Here is a 23,532-nt window from a genome sequence, read left to right as displayed (position 1 = left end):
GAGCGGCACATTCCTGAGAACTGCTGAGAGCAGACGTCTGCACCGTCTGCGTCTGCACCGTCTGCACCAGCCGCAAGCACCCTGTTTCGGACTCTTCAAGGTGCGGAGGGTTTGTGCGTGTGCTGCTTTGAGGTGCGGAGAGTGTTTAAGAGTGTTTAATATGGGTGCACAGGCTTCTGCCTCACACAACGTGGTGGCTGCTCAGTTTCTGTCTAAACTAACTGTGGGTATGAGACACAATCACTGAAATCTTAGGAAATATCAGCATTAAATCCACTTATGTTCCAGTGATTTTCCCTATTAGTGCTTGTGCCTTAAGAAGTAAGATGGAGATCTATGGGAAAAGTAATTTACAGTCAGCTCGCAGTTTTGCCACAGCCCTTCCTTTCTGACTTTGGGTGGATTAATTCTCTTGAAACCATGAGTTTCCCTAAAAATCATGAAGCTAGTATTAATTTTCATGCTTTAAAGCTGTGGGGAACACTAGCTCACAAACATTTGTAGTAGCTGGGGCTCCTGAGAGGGACTTAGAGAGGTTTTGCATTGTGGCATAGAAACGTACGAAGTATGGAGGGCATTGCAAACCATACTGGTATGGCTGTGGTCCCGCTGCCTAAACCTGCCTGTCCCGTCTGAAGGTGTGTAGGGGCTGACTATTGCTCATAAGAAGCATCGGCAGATAATCAATTTTGGTTTTGACACAATGCTTATGTCAGAAAGTGCTCTATTAGTTGAAAGGCCCCAGCTCCTTCCCTGTTTTGTCTGGAAATTCTGCCTGTGGCAAAAGAACACTCTCAGGAAGGGGTTGTATGAGCTTTGCTCTATGGGTATAGTTAAGCTAACAGCTCATAGTCCCCTGAAGCCCTTTAGTTATGTGCCAATAATCTAATAAAGTTTGCATTACCATTGCCTATGGTTATAGGCAAGTTCCTTTGCGTGGAAGTACTAAAAAGCCTCGCCCATATGTGTTTGTGTGGGATCACCAAGAAGCAGCACGGCCTTTATGGTCGCTCAGCTTTGAGCTCTTTTGTGCAACAGCACCAGTTACAACTGGCTTTTGCAGTGGGGCTGCTTGTCCACAAGAATTGAGCTGGGACCATGAAATAGCCCCAGTTAGCTATGGTCCAGTTAGCAATGGTGCCAAGATAGCTGATGCTGTTTCCTTTGTGGGGAGAACCTGAAACAGCACAAATGTGCAATGTTTCATTGGCCGTTTCCTACTTTTCCCTCCCTTGACGAAACTGTCTTACCCTTCTTTCTGAATTACTTTCATTGCTGGGGTGCAGTGCATTGTGGGTGTGCAGGTGAGGAGCTCCAGCACCAGGTGAAGGGAACCGATGGGTTGTCAATAGACATCTGCCCACGGAGGGGCAGAGCCTGCGGTCCCAGTACGGGACTGGGGAGGCCAGATACTGGGACATGGCTCTGGTTTTGTTACAGGCTCCTCTGTGACCACCAACAGCTCTAAAAACTGCCCTCTTATTTCCAGTTCTTTGCTTCCTAAACCATTTTCTTTGCAAAACTATTGCAGAGTTTGATTCACAAAAGTGCTTTGAGGCCTTGGGTGTGAAATATTATGACTAAAGAAGGCATTCCAGCTCTTTATTACATCGCACATTTTAAATCATGGAAAAATTGGTCTAAAATACAATAAATTTAGCATAAAAAGGAATGCTTTCCAATTGCCTGTCAGGATCCCTTCAGTCTCATAACTGTTTTTGTGTGAAGCAATGAGTGTAACGCTTGGTGATAGTTGTTTGTTCCCTTGTTGTCTAGAAGTCGCTGGAAGCAATTTACAAGTTACTCTTGCTCAATGACTACGAAGAGAAGAGAATGGAAAATGTTTACTTGTTTCTTTTTGGTAAAGAGTTTATTCCCAAACCAACGGACTGGGCTAAAGATGATTTCAGCCTCGCCGTTGACTTTGGAGGCTGAAGGACTCAACCTTTTGCATCCCCCACTTGCCATAGGTGGTACTGAGCAGAAATGTGTGTGTCAGGCCCATACGCCCACCGCTGTGCCTGTGTATTTCAATGTCCATTTGTGCCACTCCCATTAAGGAGAAGGTCGTTGTGAAAGTCATTATATGAAGGACAGAATTGTTTATTGGTTTATACTATCTGTTGGTACAGAATATCTTTCCCTCCAATGTGCAATACAGTCCCATTCATCTCGCCCGTTTTTGTGCTGGCTGTGCCGCTGACGCTTTACTGTCAAACCCAGCATTTTGCTCACCTTGTGCAGACCTGAAGACATTATTCAAACACTTTTTGATCAGTCAGGGTTTGTTTTCACACATTGTCTTCATGTGTGTGCATGTCTCTACATTGAATGAGGGATTGTGTTTGTAGCTGCAACACAACGACAGAGTTTCTGAGGACACATTGAACTGCACTCTCCCTTTGCAGCCTGCCCGGGGACGCCGACCCAACGCTTTGGGGAAGAGAAGTGATCATCTCCCAGAGACCGCACATCTCCTACAGCACTGAAAGCATCACAGTTTGTTCTTTATGACTTTCTGCAGACAGTCTAATTATATGAAAGAGCACCGCTCTCCATTTGGTCAGAAGATGTATTCTTAGCTAAGTTTACCTAATGCTTCCCTGATTTGTGTGGGTTTTGCACTTCCCCCCCGACCCTCCCTTGAGCTGGACAACAATGTGAACTTAGTCCAGCAATCAAACATGAAAGAAAGCCCATATGTATAAAGTACCCTCCTCATGCTGAAACTCAGCCAGAAGAGACAAATTGTCTTCATGCAGGAGGTCTGGTTTTGCCTCTTCCCATTCCAAAAAAAAAAAGTCTGGCATGAGATGTGTCTTGGGATAAGTCAGGGCAAAGCAGTGGCCACGGCCAGTGGTGCTGAGCTGCAGATCTGAGAGCTCAGAGATGCCTGTGCGATGTGTGACCACATTTGTGCAAAGCTGACATGGCAAGTAAGTGGTAAGAGGGGCGCTGGCACTTGTCCCCTGGGTGAGCAGCAAACATATTGTCACGGTGTCTTGCAAAGGAGGCTTTCAAGCAGTCTTCGCTGGTTGCAATAGCAATCACTGAAGTCCACACCTGGCTTTACCTGAAAAACTCAGCCAGTGGGTAGAAAAGCTGGGAGTGCTGGTACAAAGAAGGGTCTGGCAGCTCTTGGCATTTTCTGGGGAGGGTGCAATGACGCGGTGGATGTCATTTAGCTCTGTGTGGGGTGGTAGTGCTGCTTCCCCTTCTTTGTTTTGCTGCCAGACAATGAACCTCTCTGGAGGGCTCTGGTGTTGAAGAGGTTGGAGAGCAGCTATATGACTGCTGAAAGTGGTGGGAAATTTTGCCAGAAGGCAATCTGTGGGAGAAACAGGTTGATATTCTTGGGAGGAAAAATCTCACAGTTCCTATCAGATTTGCTGTTCCCTATTCAAGCTCAGGTTAAAGACACTTTTGCAGCTCACATTATAATTGCCAGCCTGGAGGTGTCAGTTGGACCAGGTAGTCCTGTGGGACTCCCTGGCCTTCCTGATCTCCTCCTCAGGAGAGGGCAAATCCACTGTCCTGGGTGGCTGACATGGGCGTGAGAGAAAGCGGGTTGACCTTTTGAGCAAAAGCCGCATTAAATTACAGGAACACTGAAGGCTGTGCCACTATGGGCAAGGGCAAAACACAGTTATTTGTCAAGGTTAACCACCACCATTGGCCTCTCGTGGACAGCTAAAAGCTGTGGTGCAGCTACCACTGTGCTGCGGCCTCTGTGAGCATGAGGCCCTGTGGGCTGTTATTCAGGAAAAAAGGCTCAGGAACTTTTCCGCCGCTTACACCTACTGGTTGTACCTTTCAATTTGGCTTTTCTGGTATTGTGTACCCAGGGGTGATGAAACACTTGGTGAAATAGTTGGTGAATGGGTCTGTGAGTGCACGGCCAGGCAAGAGAAGCCCTCAGCCTGCTGAGGACTGTGCATTGCTTCAGCATTTGCTTTGCAAGGCTCCTTTTCAAGACTTGCTTTATTCCTTCTGACTTTCTCCTCTTTAAGGCTGTCTTCCTTCAGGATGGATATCATTACCCACACAGAGATTTAAATTTTGGTGATCCTTAGTGAGGCCACTTTGTAACTCAATGTGCTGTTGTTTCCTCTCCACACTGGCTAGAAGTCATTTCCATTCCTGTTACTGCATCCTCTTTCTCAGACCGAAGAGACTCCTCCTGTTTCTAGACTCTTTGTCTGTGTGTTTCCCAGGCAGGTTGTAAGATGATGGGGGTTGTGTAAGAGAACTGGTGCATTGCCTTCAGGTCATCATTGCTTTCAGACATGGTTACTGCACCACTGGTGGTGGTGGACCTTGCTGTGTCTCCAAGCCATCACTCGTTGGCATGCCTGGATACTCTGGAATAGCCAGGACATTTGCATGTGAAATGAAGCTGTGCTTTTGCCTCCTGGTGGGGGCTGTCTTTGGACAGAGGCGTCATGCCAGGCTGGATCCCCTGTCCATCTGGGGGCGTGATAGGGACTGTGGCAGTGCTGGTAACATGCTTGAGATTTGCCACCATGCTTCTTTGGCAGGCAGGAGGTGTATGAAGCTGGGCTGTGCCATGGTTTGAAGGTGTTCCCCATCAACTGTCTGATGGTAAATGCTGCCAGTGACAATGGGACATGGGAATCCAGTATATTTGCACTTTTCCCATCTTCTTACCTGACTCAGAGAACCCTAGTCAGCCAGACAGGGCTTTTCTCAAGGCCTGCTGTGCCCCGGCTCTGCTTTTTTGTGGCTGAGCAATGTCCCCTCAAGAGCTGCCCCTGGGAAGTGAGGAAGGGGGATGGCTGCAGCTGGGCTTTGGGGACAAACACATGGGTTAAGCACAGCTGTGCAGAGGCAGGAGCCAGCCCAGAAGATGGTGCTTGGAGTGAGAGATGCTTCTCAAGCCTTCTCCCAAACTTTCTGACTCACATCCTGCGTCTACCACCATGGTGTGCAGATGCCGTCCCTTGCTTCAGGCATGTTTTGGAGTCATACCAGAGTCCTCCTGATAACCATAGTGAAGCATTGATCACAAACAGCAAACTGACTTTTAACACACGTAGTGTGTTGTTCACCCAGTTTTAGAAAGGAAATATTATCTAAGCGTTCCTCTGAAAAACAGAGCTACCCACACTTAGTTTTGCTAGGTTTGGCCAGTTTGACCTGTGTAATATTGCTATCACTTCCAGAATGTAACATTTTGGATTCCTTATAAATTGTGCATTTTACTAAATGAAAAGCTTCTCCGTGTGTTTAAAAATCTCCCGCAGATTCTTCTCGCGATAGAGTACAAATAAGGAAAAAATTTATAACTCCCTAAACTGATAGAAAATTAGCGCAGTCATAAAAGGCATATGTGGCTTTAGCAATGCAGCTGAAAAGGAAAAATTAATAAACCTGCCACTCAGAAAGTAAAAGGCAGAGCTGAAGAAAGACTGCTGCTGTTTCAGCTTTCCAGCCCTTTCCCCTCCACACAAGTGCAAAAATAGCCTCATCCCCCTGTGCAGGCCAAGAGGAAGCGCTTTTCCATAGGTCCTCTCCTGCAGACACTGCACTTGGCAACGTACTGCTATGAAGTGCATGGCTAGGGGATATCCTAAATTAATTTACATAGATATATAAATATATACGTGTGTGTATTTTGTATGAAATGCGAAACCAGTGATTTCTTAGCCAACCCCTTAATTTGTCTGAAACAGCGCAGGCATAATGGAAACTGCCCACACATTTTTCCATTAAAAGTTACAAAGGGAAGGGAGGAGGGGACTTGTGATAGAAAAACACATGCTCTCTCAGCTGTCACATACATGCCGTGCAGCCAGGCAGCAACGTACACTCACACCAGTTTGCTGGAAAAAAATGCCACTTTTGTTCTGGTGCTTACTGCTGGTCTTGTTCCTCTCCTGCCCTCCCTCCTAAGCGCTCTGGGCTCCGTGTGTGTGCAGGGGAGGAAGGTGGCCGTGCTTGTGCCTGCGCAGGTGCATGCAGTGAGCATAAAGAGCTCCACCCTTGTCTCTATCTGTTTTGCGAGCTTCCTCTTCTGGATTAAAAAGAGAGAGCCTTGCCACGCCACTGCCCCTCGCGTGGTGTCAGATGATCATGCGGGTGACTGCATGGAGCCCTGGGTGGGTTACAAACAGGCTCCCTCTGCCCCACCAGCTTCTTGACCCTGCTAGGGGTGCCACTCGCCAGGTTCCCGTGGAGTCTGTCCAGCCTGACCGTGAGTAATTCTCTCCAAGGACTGATGAACATGTGACTCGGAGCCGCCCAGCAGGCACCCACTGCAGTGAGCCACGCTGGTTGCTGGGCGGCTCCAGGGGCTCCGTGGTGGAGAAGGCAGGAAGGGGAGCAAGGGGATGCCTCGGGGCGCGCCGGCAGTTCCTCGGCCTCAGGCAGCTCCCTGGGCCATCACCATGAGGTGCGGGCCCTCCCTCGCTGATGACCAGGGAGACCACCACAGGCAAGAGACTGCGGCATGAGGGTTCTCCGTGGTCTGGCAGGGGCATCCCCTCACTAAATGGCTCACGTAGGTACTGCAGTCCCCTGCCATGAGGCAGCAGAAAGGTTACTTTCCCCCCGCCCCCCACCTTCGACTTGCTTGACCCCACTCAGTTAAGTGTCAGGTGCATCAGTTATCCGTTGCAACCGACCCTACAACCTCAATGAAAGCGCTATACAGGGAGAAGGCAGTCCCATGAACTCACCAGCATTTTTTGAAAGAATGCTTTGTGTTGACAGTGCTAACCATTTTGCACAGCGGGGGGAAGAAATGCAGCTGGTAACTAATGCAGGACTGTGGGGATTCGTGAATGTGTGTATGTTTTTGTTTTTCGCTATATTGTCCTATAACCCATATGCATCACTGTGGGTTATGTTAGTGGAATTTTGCTGCTCAGCAGCTGTCCGGGCAACGTGAAGCCAGGCCCGCTCATCCTTTTAACCATCAAAGGTACGCATTCAATCCATTTATGGCTGCCTCGGGGCACTGCTCCACACATCTTTCTCAGCAGCAGTGCCAGCTTAAGGCGTTCCCGCCAACTCTAAAGCCATGCGGTGATCTGGATCTGTTGATTGATCGGGGTTAAAAATAACCCAGATGACTTGACTGGTTCCTTTAGCTGCACAAACAGCTGTGCCTGCCCAAGAGAAAGGTGGTGCAGAAGAATGAGAGGCCAGGAGGTGAAAACACCCTACTCAGGCGCTTTGCTGAAGAGAAATAGGCAAATGGAACTGCTCAGATAGGGAGTGGTTGCTGTAAAGTCTGCATTTTAAGTCTCCTTTTGGGAAGCAGGATGACTACTCTGAGGCTTTCTCAGTGTTGAGACCACAAGCCCTGTTTAGTTCTGCTTGTTTCAATCCCCTTCGTATCTTTGGTTGGGTCTTCCAGTGTGGTGGCTTAGGAACACAACAGCTGTTTCTAACTACCGACCTCTGCTTAGGTATGTAAGGCCACAAACCCTTCCCCAGGTCTCACTCTAAGAGGAAGAGCTTTGTGTTGAAGAGACAGAGCCAAGTTTGGCCAGAGCAAACTCCAGCACCTTGCTAAGGACTACTACCCAAAGTCATTCCAGGTACAATTTCAGTCGTTGGAAAGGAGACAAAGAAAATAGAAAAGAAAAAAGACAAGCCCAGCCCTAAATGGATCATAATTTACTCCAACATAGGACCGACGTTTTTAATGAGGACTGTTGCTTAAGGCTGCGGAAGTGTGAACACTCTCTTGATCTGTGCTCCGGGAATCATCCTACGAAAAACCTGGTGGGTCCCTAGCAGTGGTTATTAGGCTCCCTCAGTTTCTAGCCTTGGCAAATCATGAGTGGTAACACCTGAAACTTTGTGCATCATTTCATTTATTAGCATAATGTTTCCTCTTTCCTGGCACTTTGTTATGTTCAGTAGTCATGGTGTGGTAGCATTTCTCAAAGGCACCATAATTTACTAATCCATCAACTGCAGGGATGTGTTTTATATTTCAAGAATTGTGACTCCCCTCTCAGAGACACCCACTGCTGTTCCCCTGCACTGCTAAGTGAAGTAAAAAGCAGAGCTTTGTCCCCCGTGCCACAGAAAATACCTGTCTTCCCTGCTAAGTGACTGATCCTGGAATTGCTTTTGCCGTTCATCCACCTGCTGTCAATTTAACTGGCTCTGCTAGCTTGTGGCTCCTTCTTATGACCTTCCAAGAATTTACAAAGCCTGGTTCCTGTAAAAATTAAGAGGTGATCCCCACGCTTACCCTCTCGCCCAACTAACCGTGTTGTGTTACTACCAGCTAGTGCTAGAATACATCCACGTCTCGCCCCGCCTCCAACTCAAGCCTGCATCTGGGAAGACCCAATAACTTGGCCAAGATTTCCAGCTGCTGAAGTTACCTCAGTCGAGCAGTGGCTGTCGACGTGTGCAGTCGCTTTGCCTGGACCGCTGCGTTCCTGGAAGCCTGGAGCGTAAGGAAGGAGAGTGCCGAGGCTCTGCAGCCTGTCAGACCGGGTCTGGCAGAGCCGGGGAGAGCCTTCGCAGGCTGCGCACCCCACGCCTGGTCAGAGCGGGTGTCTGAGGCGCAGGCGGCTCTTTAACCCCCTGATTTGCACCAGCTGGGCAGGGCAACACACGCCTGGCACGTCCCCGGCTCAGCGGGCGTACGCGCATGCTCACGCCGGAGGGACCGCTGCGCGCGCTCTGCCCGGGCAGTCGCACCCAACCGGCACGGGAAAGGCCAGCAGAGCTAGGGAATTCACAGGGCGCACGTGTGCACGCGTGTGCACAGCAGAAGGAACTGGCGTCTGTGGCTGTCTTGAAACCTGCAGCCAAGACTGGCTGCAACGCAAGAGAGGCTTTACCGCTGTGTGAGGGTCCACCTGCAGCACCCATATGTGTTACCAGGCCATGTAACCCAAACCCAGGCATTTCTCTAGTAACATTTAGCCGTGGTTTTCCCAATGAAGACACTGACTTGCAGCGAGACAGCCTTTTACAGGATGGAACTGTAAGTATTTATTTACCCACGGTGTAATTTTTAACTTTCATAAGAATGCAGGTATCAGCTGCTTAATTACAGGATTATGCATGTAAACTTGCACTCTATAAAAATTTGGAAGTGAAACCTTTGCCTAACAACAGTCTTATTCTTGGCAATCAAGCTCCATCTACAGAAGCCTTTCATGTTAGAGACATATCCCACATGTGAGTTACTGTTACAATTCAATAAATACTTTACAAAAATAATGCTAGCTTTTTAAAAAAAATTAAGACATTTTAACTCACCGATAGTTCCTCCCAGACAGCTTCGTCTGTAGGACACTGTGCACTTGCATATGGTAAATGGGGGAAAAGGGCTGGTTGCGTATTTTATCTCAGGAACTTGGAAATGTGTATTCCGCTTTTGCTGTTATTTAAAAAAACCAAACTTCTTTCTTTGCCTCAAAGAAAGAAACGAGCAGATCTAAACACCCTTCACATTAAAAACTGGGAAGTAACTGTGATTTTTTTTTTTTTTTCCCCTTTGACATGGTTTCCTTCTCTGGCCTCACTCCTCCAAAGGCTTACGGCATGCTCAGTTTACAGGTAGCTGCCCTGAAGATCTGCTCCCCAGCGTAGGATGTAAGCCCTGACAGCTGTAGCTCCGTATTGGAGATGTCTCCAGGGATGGGCTCTTTGAAACTTCTGCAGAGCCACTGCACTGGGACTTCTGCTCTGTAGGAAAACCAGAGCTACGTCTCCCTGCAAGATGGACTGCAAAGGCCTGAGCTAGAAGGTAACAGGACGAATTCCAAGACAAAATTGCTAGTGACTGTCTATATCCACTTTTGAGTATTACCTTTCCAAAACCCAATTCTCCCTTTCTTAGATACGACTAGTCACGAAATCAATTACAGAGAAAACTGATGCTGTAGGTGCATTAATCTTGTAAACCATTTCCATATGGAAGAGTACATTCTTCAGTCCTATTGTTTATAACAACTTTTAAATATGTGCCCTCCTCAGCTGGGGCCCTGGGGCCTGATGGTGACGGCAGCTGGCCCCCCCACCTCACACTTGTGTTACAGCTGGGGAATAAGATGAAATGCACATTACTAAATGAGCATTATTGCAGTATAAAATCCTACCAGGACAAGTTTTATGTATGCCTGTATGTAAAAACAGGTGTGTGTGAGATAGACAGATATGTGTTTATAAATTACACACACTATGAAAAATACTTATGTATTATATTACAGCTATATACATTCATTGGAAAGAAACTGATCAACCCCTGTCAAGGAGACAATGCAGCACCCGTTATCAGTTCTTTGGCATCCAGGAAACGAATGCTGTTGTGTGTCTGAAGAGGAGGAAAACCTTCTCAGTATTCCCTTGCTTCTTGAAATTGCTTGTAGTAGTCTTCGTCTGAAGGGTTTTCCGTGCACTTGTGCCCATTGTTTGGAGGTCGTGCTTCATTGTATCGGCTCCAGTCACCTTTGCATATAATCCAAGGCAGAATGTCCACTTTGTAATGGAGTTCTGCTGAGAATTCGATGCTGATCAGGTTTGGTGTGCCTGCCCCTTTCCCTCTGGTAATCAGCTGCATATTATCATCATAGCAGCAGTGCTGTGCCGCAAGCGTCGTGCTTTCCAAAGAGAGCATGGAGCGGATGCAGTATCGTGCAGTGGGCTTATAGATCTCCAGTTTTTCCTTTGGACCGCTTGCGTCTTTCCAGCGAAAGTTCTTCCTCTTAATTCGATCGTAGATTTCAGCAGTGCTGTATGCAACTTCTCTGGGGTAGGAGCACGGGCAGCTGGGAAGATCATTGACCACTTTGTGCATATATTTCTTCAAGAACTCGCTTTTGCAGCTCATCCATCTTTCACAGCTATCAGTATCTGTTTAAGGGCCGGAAATGGAAACTTAAGATACATTATGCAGCATCCCAGTTCGTGTAATCACTGGTAACAAATGAGTAACGTGGAAATGTTCAGCACCAGTGCTTTGCTTAAGAAAGAAAGGGCAGTCAGAGCTTGCCTCCGTGCCTGCAATGTGTTAACGTGCTGTCTTGTCAGATAAAGAAATCACATGTGTGACTGGCTTTAGGGCCTCAGGCAGTGCTGGTCTGAATTACAGTGCAGCACCATGCCAGTAGGAATCTTTGACATTTCTTCTACCTGGGCAAGTTCTAATTAAGCTGCAGATATCCCCACGTGGCACAGGAGACACTGTCAGGGGCTTACAAGCAACAGCACCGAAACAGGGAAATCACGGTGATTTGATATCAGTCTCCAGTTTAAACCCCTAGTCCACAAGCTCACCTTGTAACAACAGCAGATTCAGAAGTTGAAGGATTAAGTTTCCCATGATGCTAGAAATAGCAAGATAGCAAGCAACTCCTGGATTACTTTTTCTGAAGTTCATTATTAAGCCCTAATTCAGTCTTTCTTTTAACTAAGAAATACTTTTTTTCTATTTGGTCTCCATCTTCCCAAAGGGGTATTTCAAGCAGCTGTTGTTCAAACATGGAGACCGACATCTTACCTGGCAAATGCAGCCAAAAGTGATTCAGATTCTAAAAGGGCATATGTGACATAATATCAGAGTGTCTGTACATTAGGAGGATTTAATGGCACCAGAGCCACGACTTAAAGCTGGGATTAAAGAGACTTATAGACTAGTAGCACAGTCAATACTGGCACTTTATTATTTTGCAAGAGTCTTGGGAGAATCCAGCTAAACGTCTCCTACCTAAAACATTATTTAAGCTGTCTGTATCATGCTACAGGCTTTTCAAAAAAACCTGCACGTCTTGCTCCACACTTACTTAACGCTTAACAGGACTCTGGAGTAAGGCAAAGACTGGGACCTAAAATTCCATCAGCAAACAGTCTTGCAAAATATTTACTTAGTGATCTGTGTCCTGTTTTTCTGTCTCCTTAAAGAGGCCTGTCCTGGCTGTCATTGACTATTGTGTTCTACCACCATAGGAGGGAGGTGCCAGATTACATTATTTATCCCATTAGTCCAGCACCCAGTGTCTAAGAGTGGCAACACTATGGTTTCATTGGAGGGACAAAATCAGAACGTTATAGAGGTTGGGCTGAGTTTCAGATAGATCAGTATCAAGCCATGCCCTACACAATTGCTTTGGCTAGCCCCACTGCAGCACACGCAGTTACAAAAGCTTTGCACGCTCCTAAAAGTCACTGTCATTTTTTTAATGTGACAGCTGTACCTAAAATGCTTTTATAGTATATTCCATTTGAGGCTATTTCAGCAAAATGCTAAACAGCGTTTGACTTTTTTTTCCCCTCCAGTAGTGCGGAGCCTTACAGCTCTTTTCTGAACTAGGACAGAGAATCACCATTTTATAACGAAAGAAGCACAGAAATTCGCCAAGACTTCAGAGGAGAAAGATTCTATGACAGAAGCAAGCTCAGGTTCGGACCATAAACCTAAGCAAGATAATAAATGGCCATTAGGACTGAGATTTTTAATGGTAAACTCGAAATATCGCTCCTGCAGCGAGAGCCAAACCAGGAAAATCTAAGGAAGTCTCTTATCTATTACAGAAAGATTGACTAGGCTGCTTACCAACTTCAAACAGCTTGGTAGCGTTGAAGTCTTCACTGCCTGCAAGTAAGCTCACTTCTGTGGCGGCTGTCCGGAAGGTATCTTCGATCCCTAAGACAAACACCTGTTAGCGGAGGTGGTGTTTTCCCATTAACGCACAACGCAATCAACTGCCGCCCTGCCATCCATCCCCTCCTGCCTCAGTTCTGCAAGGTGCTACTGTTTGGCAGGGAAGGACGCTGAAGCTGGAGGGAGCGTTCATTTAAAAGTATGACCAAGGAATCTAGGAAAGTAAAATGTTAGCTTAACCCCTAAGTCAAAAGCTTTCAAGTTTTAGAGCTTATATTATATTTAAGCAAGAAACGAGTCAGTTATGAACCCAGTGCAGGGACAGCAGTGAGGGGACCAATTTTGTTCCTCCTCTTCCTGATGCAAGGCTTGCCAGCATCTCCCAGTAATTCGGGTAGGAGCTTTGCGCACACTTCACCGACAGCCACCCGGTCAGTGTTAGGTGACCAGCACCTTCTCCAGAGCGTGTATCACAAGTGACTGACAAGATAAAAACAAGTGTCCTAATAGAAGCTCTAAAGCCCTGGCTAAAATGTGATGTCTACAGGAGACAGCCTTTGTGCTGCTGTCTAAAACTGAGCAACATGCCTGCGGACAGGCGAGTAAGTTCATATCCATATGTGGGCAAACGTTTTTCAGGAAGTACGAGGAAGAATGATGCTATTACAAGCAGACTGGTGCTTGCTGGTCTCTCCCAGTGCCAGGGCGTTGAAAGGTGTGAGTAGGCGAGAGATAAATAACCTCTCCAATCAATCCCATCCCCCCCACCTACAGCAATCAAATAAAACATCAAGATCTTAAAATACCAGGATCTTCCAATGACCTCCAGTTAAGTGTTTGATATCAGTAGAGAGAAACACCGATTGCAAGAAAATGTATTATTTGATCTTGCTAAACGTCCTTTCATTGCTGCTCCAGTTTGCCCTCCCTACCAGCCTAGTATTTCCATGCCATGTAGCCTTAGAACAAATGTCTCTCTAAGGAAGCATTTGAACAGGCTTGGGTTTTTGTTTTGGTTTGTTTTTTTTTCTCATCTCCATAGAATTAAAGACCTCCAAAGACATAAGAAAGCTCTTTAACAGGTGATAACTATATGGTTAATAATGAAGTCTGTTCACCATCCATCTTCTTGCCAACGAACTTTCTCCTGATCTCCTGAACTGGGGCGTAACAGTGGCTTGCAAAGCTTCAAACAGCCTCAGGCCGCTTTTCAATAAAATTATCATAGGGTTTTGCCTTAACTCCAGCAGTAGATGCAGAATAATAGATACCCAAGAACCCATTACAAGGCAGTAATTCACTGCTGGAATTATAAACAGCAAAAGCTGAGCTTTGCCCTTGTAATTTTAAAAATGTCAGCACAGCCTCAAAGAGTGAATATATTTTGCTTGCTGATCGTTGGGGGTCTGTTATATGACATAATATATTCTTTCAAGTTTGCCACTGTTTGATGCTAGCTGGTAATAAATACTGGAGAATATAACTGGGTCTACAAGCTTTCTTCTGGAATTAACCCCTTAGTATTAAGGTTTTAGAATGTACGAGAGCATCCAGAAACATTTTTCCCCTGAGCTGCCTAGCAGCCATTACCTTGCAATGGATGCATGCACCTATCTGCGAGTGAGAAACTTCTCCCCGACTCTCTCACTGAGGCTCCTAAGTCTTCTCTCCAGCACTGCTGGCATTTCACTTCCCATCAAAAAACCCTGACCTCCAGTTTAAGAATTTCTGCCTTTCTGAGTCATTAAGTAAACTCAGTGAAATGCATACCACCATGGCATGTGTTTTTACTTCTCTCCTTGGGATCTTGGGAAGTAATGAAATTGCACGTATCCCGTGCATTGTGGCAATTACTGCATCACTGCACTACAAACTTGCCTAAATCCAAACACACAGCAGCATTTAGAGAACATCACGGGAAAGTTTTCCATAGTAGCTTTAAATTTTTATGAATTAGGTTTGAGTGCTCAGCCCTGCTTTCAGGGAAAGCGAAGTGAAAACTGCCCGATGGTAAGGACACCTCTGTTACTGGCATTTAAACGCAGGTAGGCAGGAGCTAAGGTAAGGCTCCTTGGCCATATTTTCTCAATATATTCAAGCCAACGCTATACATTCCTTCACCCCATTGTGCGCAGCTGTTGCAGGACCAAACTCACTGTTTGATAATTATCAGGCAACATGTAATGAAACAGAGATGACATTTCCACCTCCACAGTGACTCTCTAGGACAGGAAATTTTGTAGCTTAATGCCCAATGAACCCAAAACCTCTGGAGTGAAACACAAAGCAGGTATTTAAAGTATTTTTTTCATATTAATACACATGGAGTCTTAAGCCAACTCTGTATCCATTAGGCACCAAACTTAAAAGCCATATAACTGGGGGGAGCTATTGGTGCACAACACAGGCGTGCCAATTCACTGCACAGCAAAATAGGAGCTCGCTGAGGTAACAGCACAGCTGTTTTGAAATTCTAAAGTTAATACAAATTTGTTTCAAGAGAGTAATTACACCCTTTGGAATACAAAATGTACTGTGCACAAAAATGACCGCCGTATCCTAAAAAAAGCCTGTACTTGTCTTTTAAGTCCCAGGGGATAGCAGACTGCAGCTAGCAGCATATTATTACCAGCAAAGAACCTGCCATTTCCTACATGGCCTTAAGAACCAGCATGTCTCTTCCCACCGAAACTCTTACCTAGCCAGGGAATAAACGGGCCCTGGGCTTTGTGTACAGGAGGGCTCTCCCCCCGCCCTCGACCACCTCCCCCCACTCCCCCCTGACAGCCGTTCACGTGAACTTGATCACACCTGGGCAGTTGGGCCTGTCGCAGGTCCGTGACTCGGTGGCAGTGCAGGCATACCCGCAGGACCTCGTCCGCTTCTGACTGCCGCTCCCGCAGGTGACGCTACAAAGGGACCACGGGCTCCAGTCTCCCTCACCATCAATATAATCTGCGTAAGAACAGAGATGAGGAAGGAAATGAGGAAACAAAACTCCTACTACCCAAAACTACTGTGTAGTGTTTTTTATTAAGAAGGCAAAACAAGAATGGGATCCAGATGTCTCTACCTGAAGCTCGGGCTAAATGCCAGGCATAAGCCTGCTGTTTAAATGGTTTTCACACTTGACGCTCCTCAGGGAAATGCAGGCAACATTATTTGAAAAAATATTTCCTTTCTCTTTTGACCTTCTGGCAGCTGAGAATCCTCAGCTGCAAAGCTGGGTCATGAACTAACAGTACACATCTCTTCAGATCATTTCTCTGTATACAGGAATATATTTTCTGACCACAGACTAATCAGGCACAGGATAAATGAAGTTTCCTTTTTCTTCTTTTCAAAACAGACAGCAATAGCACAACAGTACTCAATTAATTTTTAGGACACGGTGCATGTTGGACCATGGGAGGCTGAGGGTCATGTGTGAGAATTGCAATTTTGTTTTTCAGTCCCTTGAACAGGAAACAGCCATTAGAGGAACACTGCCACGAATACAGGGAACTGTACATGCATCTTGCACCCAGAACAACATGCAATTTGTAGTGTTTAATGTGAATTATTAAATAACATCAAATCTGTCTGTTTACTAGCCAGAACCTTCTGAAAACAAAACACATCTTTATTCTCTTTGGGTAGACAGCCAAGGGCAAATGAAACCAGGTCTGCACCACTGTGGCCCAGTGCCACTGTAAGTATCTAAACCCCTTAGAACCAGTCTCTCTGGTTTGCTAACTGTTGCACATCCCACCTTGTGAAGGCCACCAAAAGGAGTCCATGAACAATCCCAGTTTTCTTGCCTTCCCACTGGCCTCCCCAGCTGAGTGTTGTCTCTCACTAGGGAACGTCTGGCTTAATGGAGTTCTCTGCAACCTACAGGAGATACTTAGCTGACCCTGTGATCATCACTTGTAGCCTTTGCTCATTTGGGTTAAATGAGCAAAACAAAATGGAGGTCAGTGACTCTGAGCCAGCCCTGCTCTATAGCTATAGGCTGAACGTGTATGTGCAGGCAAGACATAGGGACAGATCCCTGCCTGCCCTGGCCTCTGTGCTACACGCGATTCCCACTCCCTCCTCACTGCCATGCTGTCTGTGGGCTTCCTGAGCTGGTTAGTAGAACACGTAACTTGATTTGTACCATATGTAATCACTGACGACAACTCTGTGGGGTGCTATTAAACATTTATTGCCAGGAGTATGGGGAGGTTATATATCTCACTCGTAGCAAGCTGCCTAGATGCGAGTTCCTTGTGGCAGGGACCGTATGTGCTTTTCCTCCTTTTCTTGCACTGCTGCTGATTGGGAAGCCACCACCCTTGAATCAGGCGTCCGTGGTGTGATGTGGCTGGGAGCATAGCTACCACCTGTGTGCAAAGACCCGCGATTCCGGGATTTGCCAACAGGCGGACACTACAGCAGTCTGAAGAGGCGTAAGACGTCTTAGGAAAATGTGATCTCTTCCTGGCCCTGCTCTCCTTCCCAGCTCTTTTCCGCCGCTGATTTTTTTTCTCCACGTGGCTGGCAAGGAAGAGGGAGGCTGAGCAGGTGCAATGCTTGTCAAAGAGCCCAGCCTGAGAGGCCAAGGAAGGGCAGGGAGAGCCGTGCGGTGCTTTTTGGCAGAGGCACAACAAGGGAGAGCGAGCCGTGAAATGTGTGAACGGGTCAACAAGTGGAACTAGCATAAAAGCCCCACACAGGCAGGATCTGCTGCTACATCCTCCTGGCCAAGTGCAATGGCACATGACATTTTAGGTTAGTCAGAAGGCCAGGAGTCTTTTCCAACTAGCAGGGTGCTCTGGTGCACTGCAGAGAGCTCTAGGATAACTTTTAGTCTTACCTCCCTAGTGTTTATACTACACTATGAAACACACAATATCTACTATGAAATATACCACATTAGATTTTCAGCTGGAGCTCAACCTGTTCTTCCTGGTTTTATATTTGTAATTTTTTTTTTCTAACACCATTATTTGTGAAAGCAATTTTATTTTACCTAAATGAATAACTACCCAATATATGAATTCTTGGCCATAAAGTGTGCCCTCAAATAAATGCAGGTGCAAAAAGAAGGGATAGACTTTAATCTTCTGGCCACAAAATTTAATACTTATGTATGTGTTTAAAGACACCATTCCACAAAAAGTCTCTCTCAACTGTAAAGGCTCTAGGACTTAAAGTTAACCAAGACAGGGGAAAAATAAGACTGAATCAGTGCATGACAGCCACTCTGCAGTGTCTAGGGAATGCAACAGAAGTGCCAGGGTAAAAGTACTTTGGCTTTGAAACCCTGCTCTAATAAAAAAATCTTCTGTATTTACATACAACTTAAATCCAGAGGCTCTGAGCTACCTGTGAGCACATACTAGTTCACCTCCCGTGAGCCATTCCCATGTGGACAGTTACAGCCCCTTGGGGCAGTGAATAACTGTAGCTCCTCTGTTTCTAGTTTCTGCAACTGTTTCGTACAACAAGCTGAAAACAATTGTTTTCGCCATGACACATCTGGAAGAGAATTACACACGCAAATACACAATGTTCCTGCTGCATATGCCACTCCCCACACATGCACCAACATAACTCATCTTATTTGTGTATCCACCAAATACTACCACATTGTAGATCTTGCTTATTCATCCAATAATTATATTTTGGTTCCCAAACCACTGCACGATTCTAAATTTGTACTTACCCTTACTCTAAAAATAAATACGAAACCTTGTTTCCTTTGCTTTTAAAAAAAGTACACTTAGGACTAAAAAAAGGTCCTCTTAGGGGATAACTGGTATGATTTTCAAGATTATAAGACTTACTAGTGGAATGCAGCTACCACAGTACAGCTTGTGTATCTGCACAGATTTGTATTTAAAAGCTGATGAACAAAAGCCACATGTTGAAAAATTCTATTTTGCTTGGCCTACTTTCAGTGATGCCTCACCATTCTCATTTCCCCCAAACTCGTTTTTACAATCCCAAGATGCCCATAAGAGGCCTGGAACGCAAACTTACCATACTCTGGCTGCTCCTTGGACTCAAATGTCCGGTGACTGGGTGCATGACTATCCCACCCACCGAGAGGGCTTAGGAAGTTGCTATCCTCAGTAGTGCTGTCATACTTGTAGTCCTGGTCACCGCTGCTCATGCGAGTCAAGGTGGAGGACCTCTGCCACCAGTTTCTCCAGTCGGGCGATGGGACTGGCCAGCTAGGCTTGCTGTTCTCTTTCTGCAGATCCTTGTCTGTCTCAGTGTCAGGGCCATCCACCACTTCAATGGTAACCTATGGGATTCAAAGTAGACCAGCCTGTCTGTCAGTACCTCCTCCTAGTCAGTGTGAAACCTTCTGTACAGAGAAGACAAATGACTAGTGTTGCCTTGCAAAGGGGCTGTGTCATACTGTAGGGTTTGCGTGTTGTAAACCATATGCGGATTACTGAGCCCAGAGATACACAGTGGCTGAGTGGTTCCTTCTGCTACCTCTGCTGAATCAGACCTTGGAACAAAGGCTAGGAAAAACCCCCCACACAACAATGATCTGTGCTGTGCCTAAAACCTTCACGGCAGAACTTTCTGCCTTATGGGGAAAAGATATTTAAACTTGAACCAATATGACCAGGAAAAAGAAAATTGAATCTGTTACTCTAATTATGCTGAGGCTGAATTTGAGGCAAGCATGAAGCACACCAGCGTGCAGAGCCCGTTCCAAGGACTTGGGCTAACTCAAGACAGGGCTAAGCCGCACCAGGAGTGTGAAGGTGGAAGAGGCTGTGAGCGCCCAGGGTGTCTGCCGGGTTTGCACCTGCCTTGCCCTCCAGTGGCAGCTCAGCCCAGCTCATGGCCTCCCCACAGCACCAGCACTTCCATGACACCACGGCGTGGGCTGTCACCGCCACGGGAAACCACACGCTGCGGCAACGAGGCCAGCCACTCTGTCAAGTGTCACCCAGCGAGTCACTTGCTGCTGAGCCCTTGGAAGTGGGTCCTCTTTCTGTGCTGGAGACTGTAATGACATACAACCCCTTTATGGTTTCTACAGAAGCCCAGAGCCAAGATTCAAAGATTACTGCCCAATTCCCTCACAGACATCATGAATGTAAATATAATTCTGCACAGGAGCAACCCTTGATTACTCCTTTTCTGTGCTGAACAATGTGTAATTATGAAACTCTTGGATAAATACTGTGCCTGCATATAGGTGCCTATTTAGGTAGAAATAGGAACTAGCCGTCAGAAACCTTGGCTCTATGAGCCATGCAAGCATAGCGTGGCCACAGATAACTCATAAAATGCTCTGATGCTTCATCCTAATGTGGCTCAGTGATTACATTGGACTGGCCAAACAACCATGATGCGGAAGTGACTAGCAGATATACCTGTAATGTTTAACAGGTACAGAGGTATTCTTCATGTTTTATAGATTCACAAAGCAGTCTTTCAAGACAGTACTCCATGAAAATTGCATTGTGTAAAACCAGGAAAACCAGAATAAGGTATTATTATGCTAAAAGCCATTTACATGGTTCCACAAATTTGCATTTTGGATAAAAGGCTTAGTTTCACACAATTGTTATTAGTAAAATCACAAGATGCACACACAAGAATAAGAAAGAGTGTCTGTGTTTCTTCAGCTCCCTGTGATCCACAGGGGCGTGTGACATAGGAAGCAAACCAGAACTGCTGCCATAGCTTCATAGCTGCAGACACAGCTGCACAGACAAGACAATGCCCCCACATCCTTTTTTGGAGAAAGGAGATTTTACATCTATTTCATTCTTTGCATTTGACCATAGACCGAGCCATTGAAATGAAAAACTCTGAGGCGACTAAAAAGCTCCACTGGGAGAAAGAGCAAGAGTGAGGGAAAGTGCAGTTGTCAGCCTAATAGCATCTTTACACGAGAGATATTTTACTCCCAGACTAAATATGGAATTGGAATGATTATTTCATTAAACCTCAGTTTCTACAGACTAAGAATTAAAATGGATTTCATAAGTTTGAAAACATCAGGGTTAGTTCAGGGATTCAAAATCATTGCATCTATCCAAGCAAAACAGGGTTTTCACAATAAGTGAAAGGAAATGGTGTTACTGAGTGGCGAACTCTGTGCACTGCTGGCCAGTCGCAGGACTTTAGTACTGCCCACATGAAAATTAGTATGACTCTAGTACTTCAGTAGCAAGTATTTTTAAGACCACATTAACTCTGTAAGCAATGACTCCCCAAAGTGAAACAAAGAAACCAAAACCCAAAACAAAACACCGAACTAAACAAAAACCTCTCATAGAAAAAGGCAGGGGGCACTTGATAATCATTCCATTTACTTTGTTAATCTGTAGTTATATGGTAGTGAATCGGCATGAATTTGCATTATTTCAGCCAGGTACCGTTTGAAGAACCATAGGGATTTGATCTACAATACTTATTCAGGATGCCAAGTCAGTTTAACTGAAAGAGGGTTTGTAGGGACAGAGAAACTTCTGTTGAGCTACGTGCGAAGAGAGGCAGGTGTAACGCACAAAATTCCAGGCTCATAAGACCTCATCCGCCCTCCAACAGCACTGCCACTGACTTACTTTCAAGACACGCCTGTGCAATCAGATATCCCTCCTCAGTCTGTTTTTGCTACCAAGGAGGCTTATTACAAAGGCCTTTAAAATGAGTTTTCCAACACACAGCCTGCTTAAAAGCTGAACATAACAAAAGCAAAACCCAGCATAGCAGTCTGACACCCACCTATGTTCCTCTCTCTGCTGTTTTAAGTTTTGATTACCAAGTTGCTTCTTTAACATGTGGCATAAAAACCATAGAGTGAAAGAAATTCTATAAAGAATCCTGGGATTGTCTGAATTGCCAGTCTTGGAAATTAAAAAAAAAAATAGACAGCTTCAGTGGCCTCTAGTTGCGTTTGTTTCAGGGACTCAGCTGTGCTCTGCCCAGCCCCATTTAACTCTAATGGACCTTCCAGAGGTATCAGTGAGCAATCCTAGTATTCCCTCCACGGTACGACCCAAAAGGTAGGGCAGAGGCCTGAGAAGAGGCTGCTGCTTCAGGAGAGCAATTGCTCCCCTAATCTCAGCCTTAATTTTGGAAAATCAGCATTCACTGAATTCTTCCCAGTATTTAAGAGATAGACTTAACAACATTAGCTCATGACTGCACATGTGCACATACATCACACATATACATGCATGTTGTTTGATTGATTTCTATACTAGGGGTTGTTTATAAAAAGGAAAAAATAAATCAGATCTAGTACTGGAGTCATTAAAAATGTGCATTCAAGGCATCTCTGGAAAAGCTTTCATGTTCTGTGCAACTACTGAAACAAAACCATGTTCTCTCAAAACCTAAAAAACCCAGATCCCTAGTATTTCCATCCTGGAGACTGTTTAAAGACTTCATTTTCTCTGATTTCTTCTTCCAGTAATTATCAAAAATATAAAGATTACTTTTTTTTCCCTCAAGCGTCCCAAAATGTCTGTGGTAACAAGATTTTTGTATAAATCCACAATCATCTCCAAAAGTATTCAAAGCTAAAATGAAGCCACTTCTTTTATGGTTCTGTGAGCTACAAATAAGGAAGTTCCTCTAAAAATTGTTAAAAACAATTGGCACAGGTACATTAAAACAACAGATTTGCAGTCAATTTCTAATGAAACAACTGTATCAAGCACACATGTCTTGAGACACCAACATCCAGTTTTCTCCTGGCCAAGAATATACAGAAGATAAATATTATCCTCGCCTCTTGGAATGCACAAAAAGTTCTGTGTACTTCATCCTGTTTACTGAGACAATGTTTCTGAACTCACTTTAATGGTGTAAACATTGCCCCAAGGAACTGGAAGATTATGTTTCAGGAAGAACTGCATTCACACTATTGTGCAAGCCATGGATCCTATGACATTTCTATCCCGTTTCCTTCATGCAACTGACGCAAATTTGCAATGCAGAACTTGCCATTCCGTAAAGGTGGATATGTGCAAGTCAGCAATGAAGTAACTTTAATAGCAGAACAGAAATGAGTTCATTATAAGATACCGAAATGGTGAATTTAGGTTTACACCACACAACAACTTCAGTTAAAATGATGTCAGTAGTGACAGCAATTTACTTCTCATTATGTCATGACAGCTCACTTTGAGAACAATTTTCTGGACTTGAGGAAAAGTGAAGCACCCTCAATTTGCTGGGAGCAAAGAAGAGCTCTCATTACACCATGACATTAAGAAATCTGCACAGAGGTAGTAACAGTTCAGTTACGGACAGTGGTTTAACCATGGCCCTCTGGCATCCTGCTTTGCCTACACCAGTCTCTCCAGCTTGCTAAGAGAACTAGCTAGTTCCTGGCAAGGCTACACTGTGCTTCCAGTGCTGCAGCTAGGGGCAATTGCTTCGCTCCTACCTTAAACTATTAAGCCTTACAGGCATTACAAGAAACAAGCACTGCTGGAGCCCTCCAATTCTTACTGTGCCAGATTACTGGTGAGAGCTCAGAATTACAGATACTGCTGAGTGTAACTCTTCTCCGGGTTCATCCACGGCCATGCTTTCCAATGCAGTGAAACCATCAGCTTCAAATGACAAATACAAATGCTACCTAAAAAATAGATCTAATAAAATGTGTTAAAAGTGACGTGTGATGTAGATGGAGGTGAGGGAAGTGGCCATGGACGAACCCAGAGAAGAGCTGGTTTGAAGTCTGCAGGTCTTTTTTAAAAGCATATCATACAGCCTTGTTTCTCTGTAGTTCTGTGTACGTGACTTTTTAAGAGAATGTAGAAACCGAATAAATTTAAAAGAGAATAAATAAAGCTAACACAGCAGCACTGGAGTGGCATGACTGGTGGATATGGCCCACAGGCCTCATGCAGAATGCTAAAGACAACACATCACCAAGCAGGCAGCTTAAAATCGCTCCTATCAATTATTACCGA

At 45.4% G+C, this 23,532-nt stretch overlaps 1 protein-coding gene across 4 annotated transcripts in view; it reads right to left on the bottom strand.

Moving 5' to 3' along the window:
* Window positions 1-10,333: 10,333 nt before the first annotated feature.
* The window catches only part of ISM1 (isthmin 1), a 39,120-nt gene continuing 25,921 nt past the window's right edge, over window positions 10,334-23,532 (bottom strand). For all 4 annotated transcript variants that reach the window (XM_086460828.1, XM_086460830.1, XM_086460831.1 and 1 more), the window contains 4 exons: window positions 18,608-18,875; window positions 15,410-15,553; window positions 12,551-12,640; window positions 10,334-10,851 (listed from right to left, as the gene is read on the bottom strand). In XM_086460828.1, the coding sequence (XP_086316954.1) occupies window positions 10,334-10,851; window positions 12,551-12,640; window positions 15,410-15,553; window positions 18,608-18,875 (1,020 nt within the window). The remainder of the gene's footprint in view (window positions 10,852-12,550; window positions 12,641-15,409; window positions 15,554-18,607; window positions 18,876-23,532) is intronic.

This window comes from Leptosomus discolor, chromosome 2, assembly GCF_034619465.1.
Source record: "Leptosomus discolor isolate bLepDis1 chromosome 2, bLepDis1.hap2, whole genome shotgun sequence".
Lineage (NCBI taxonomy): Eukaryota > Metazoa > Chordata > Aves > Leptosomiformes > Leptosomidae > Leptosomus > Leptosomus discolor.
The sequence above is the reverse complement of the archived record's forward strand: the minus strand, read 5'-3'. Positions and strand labels throughout refer to the sequence as shown.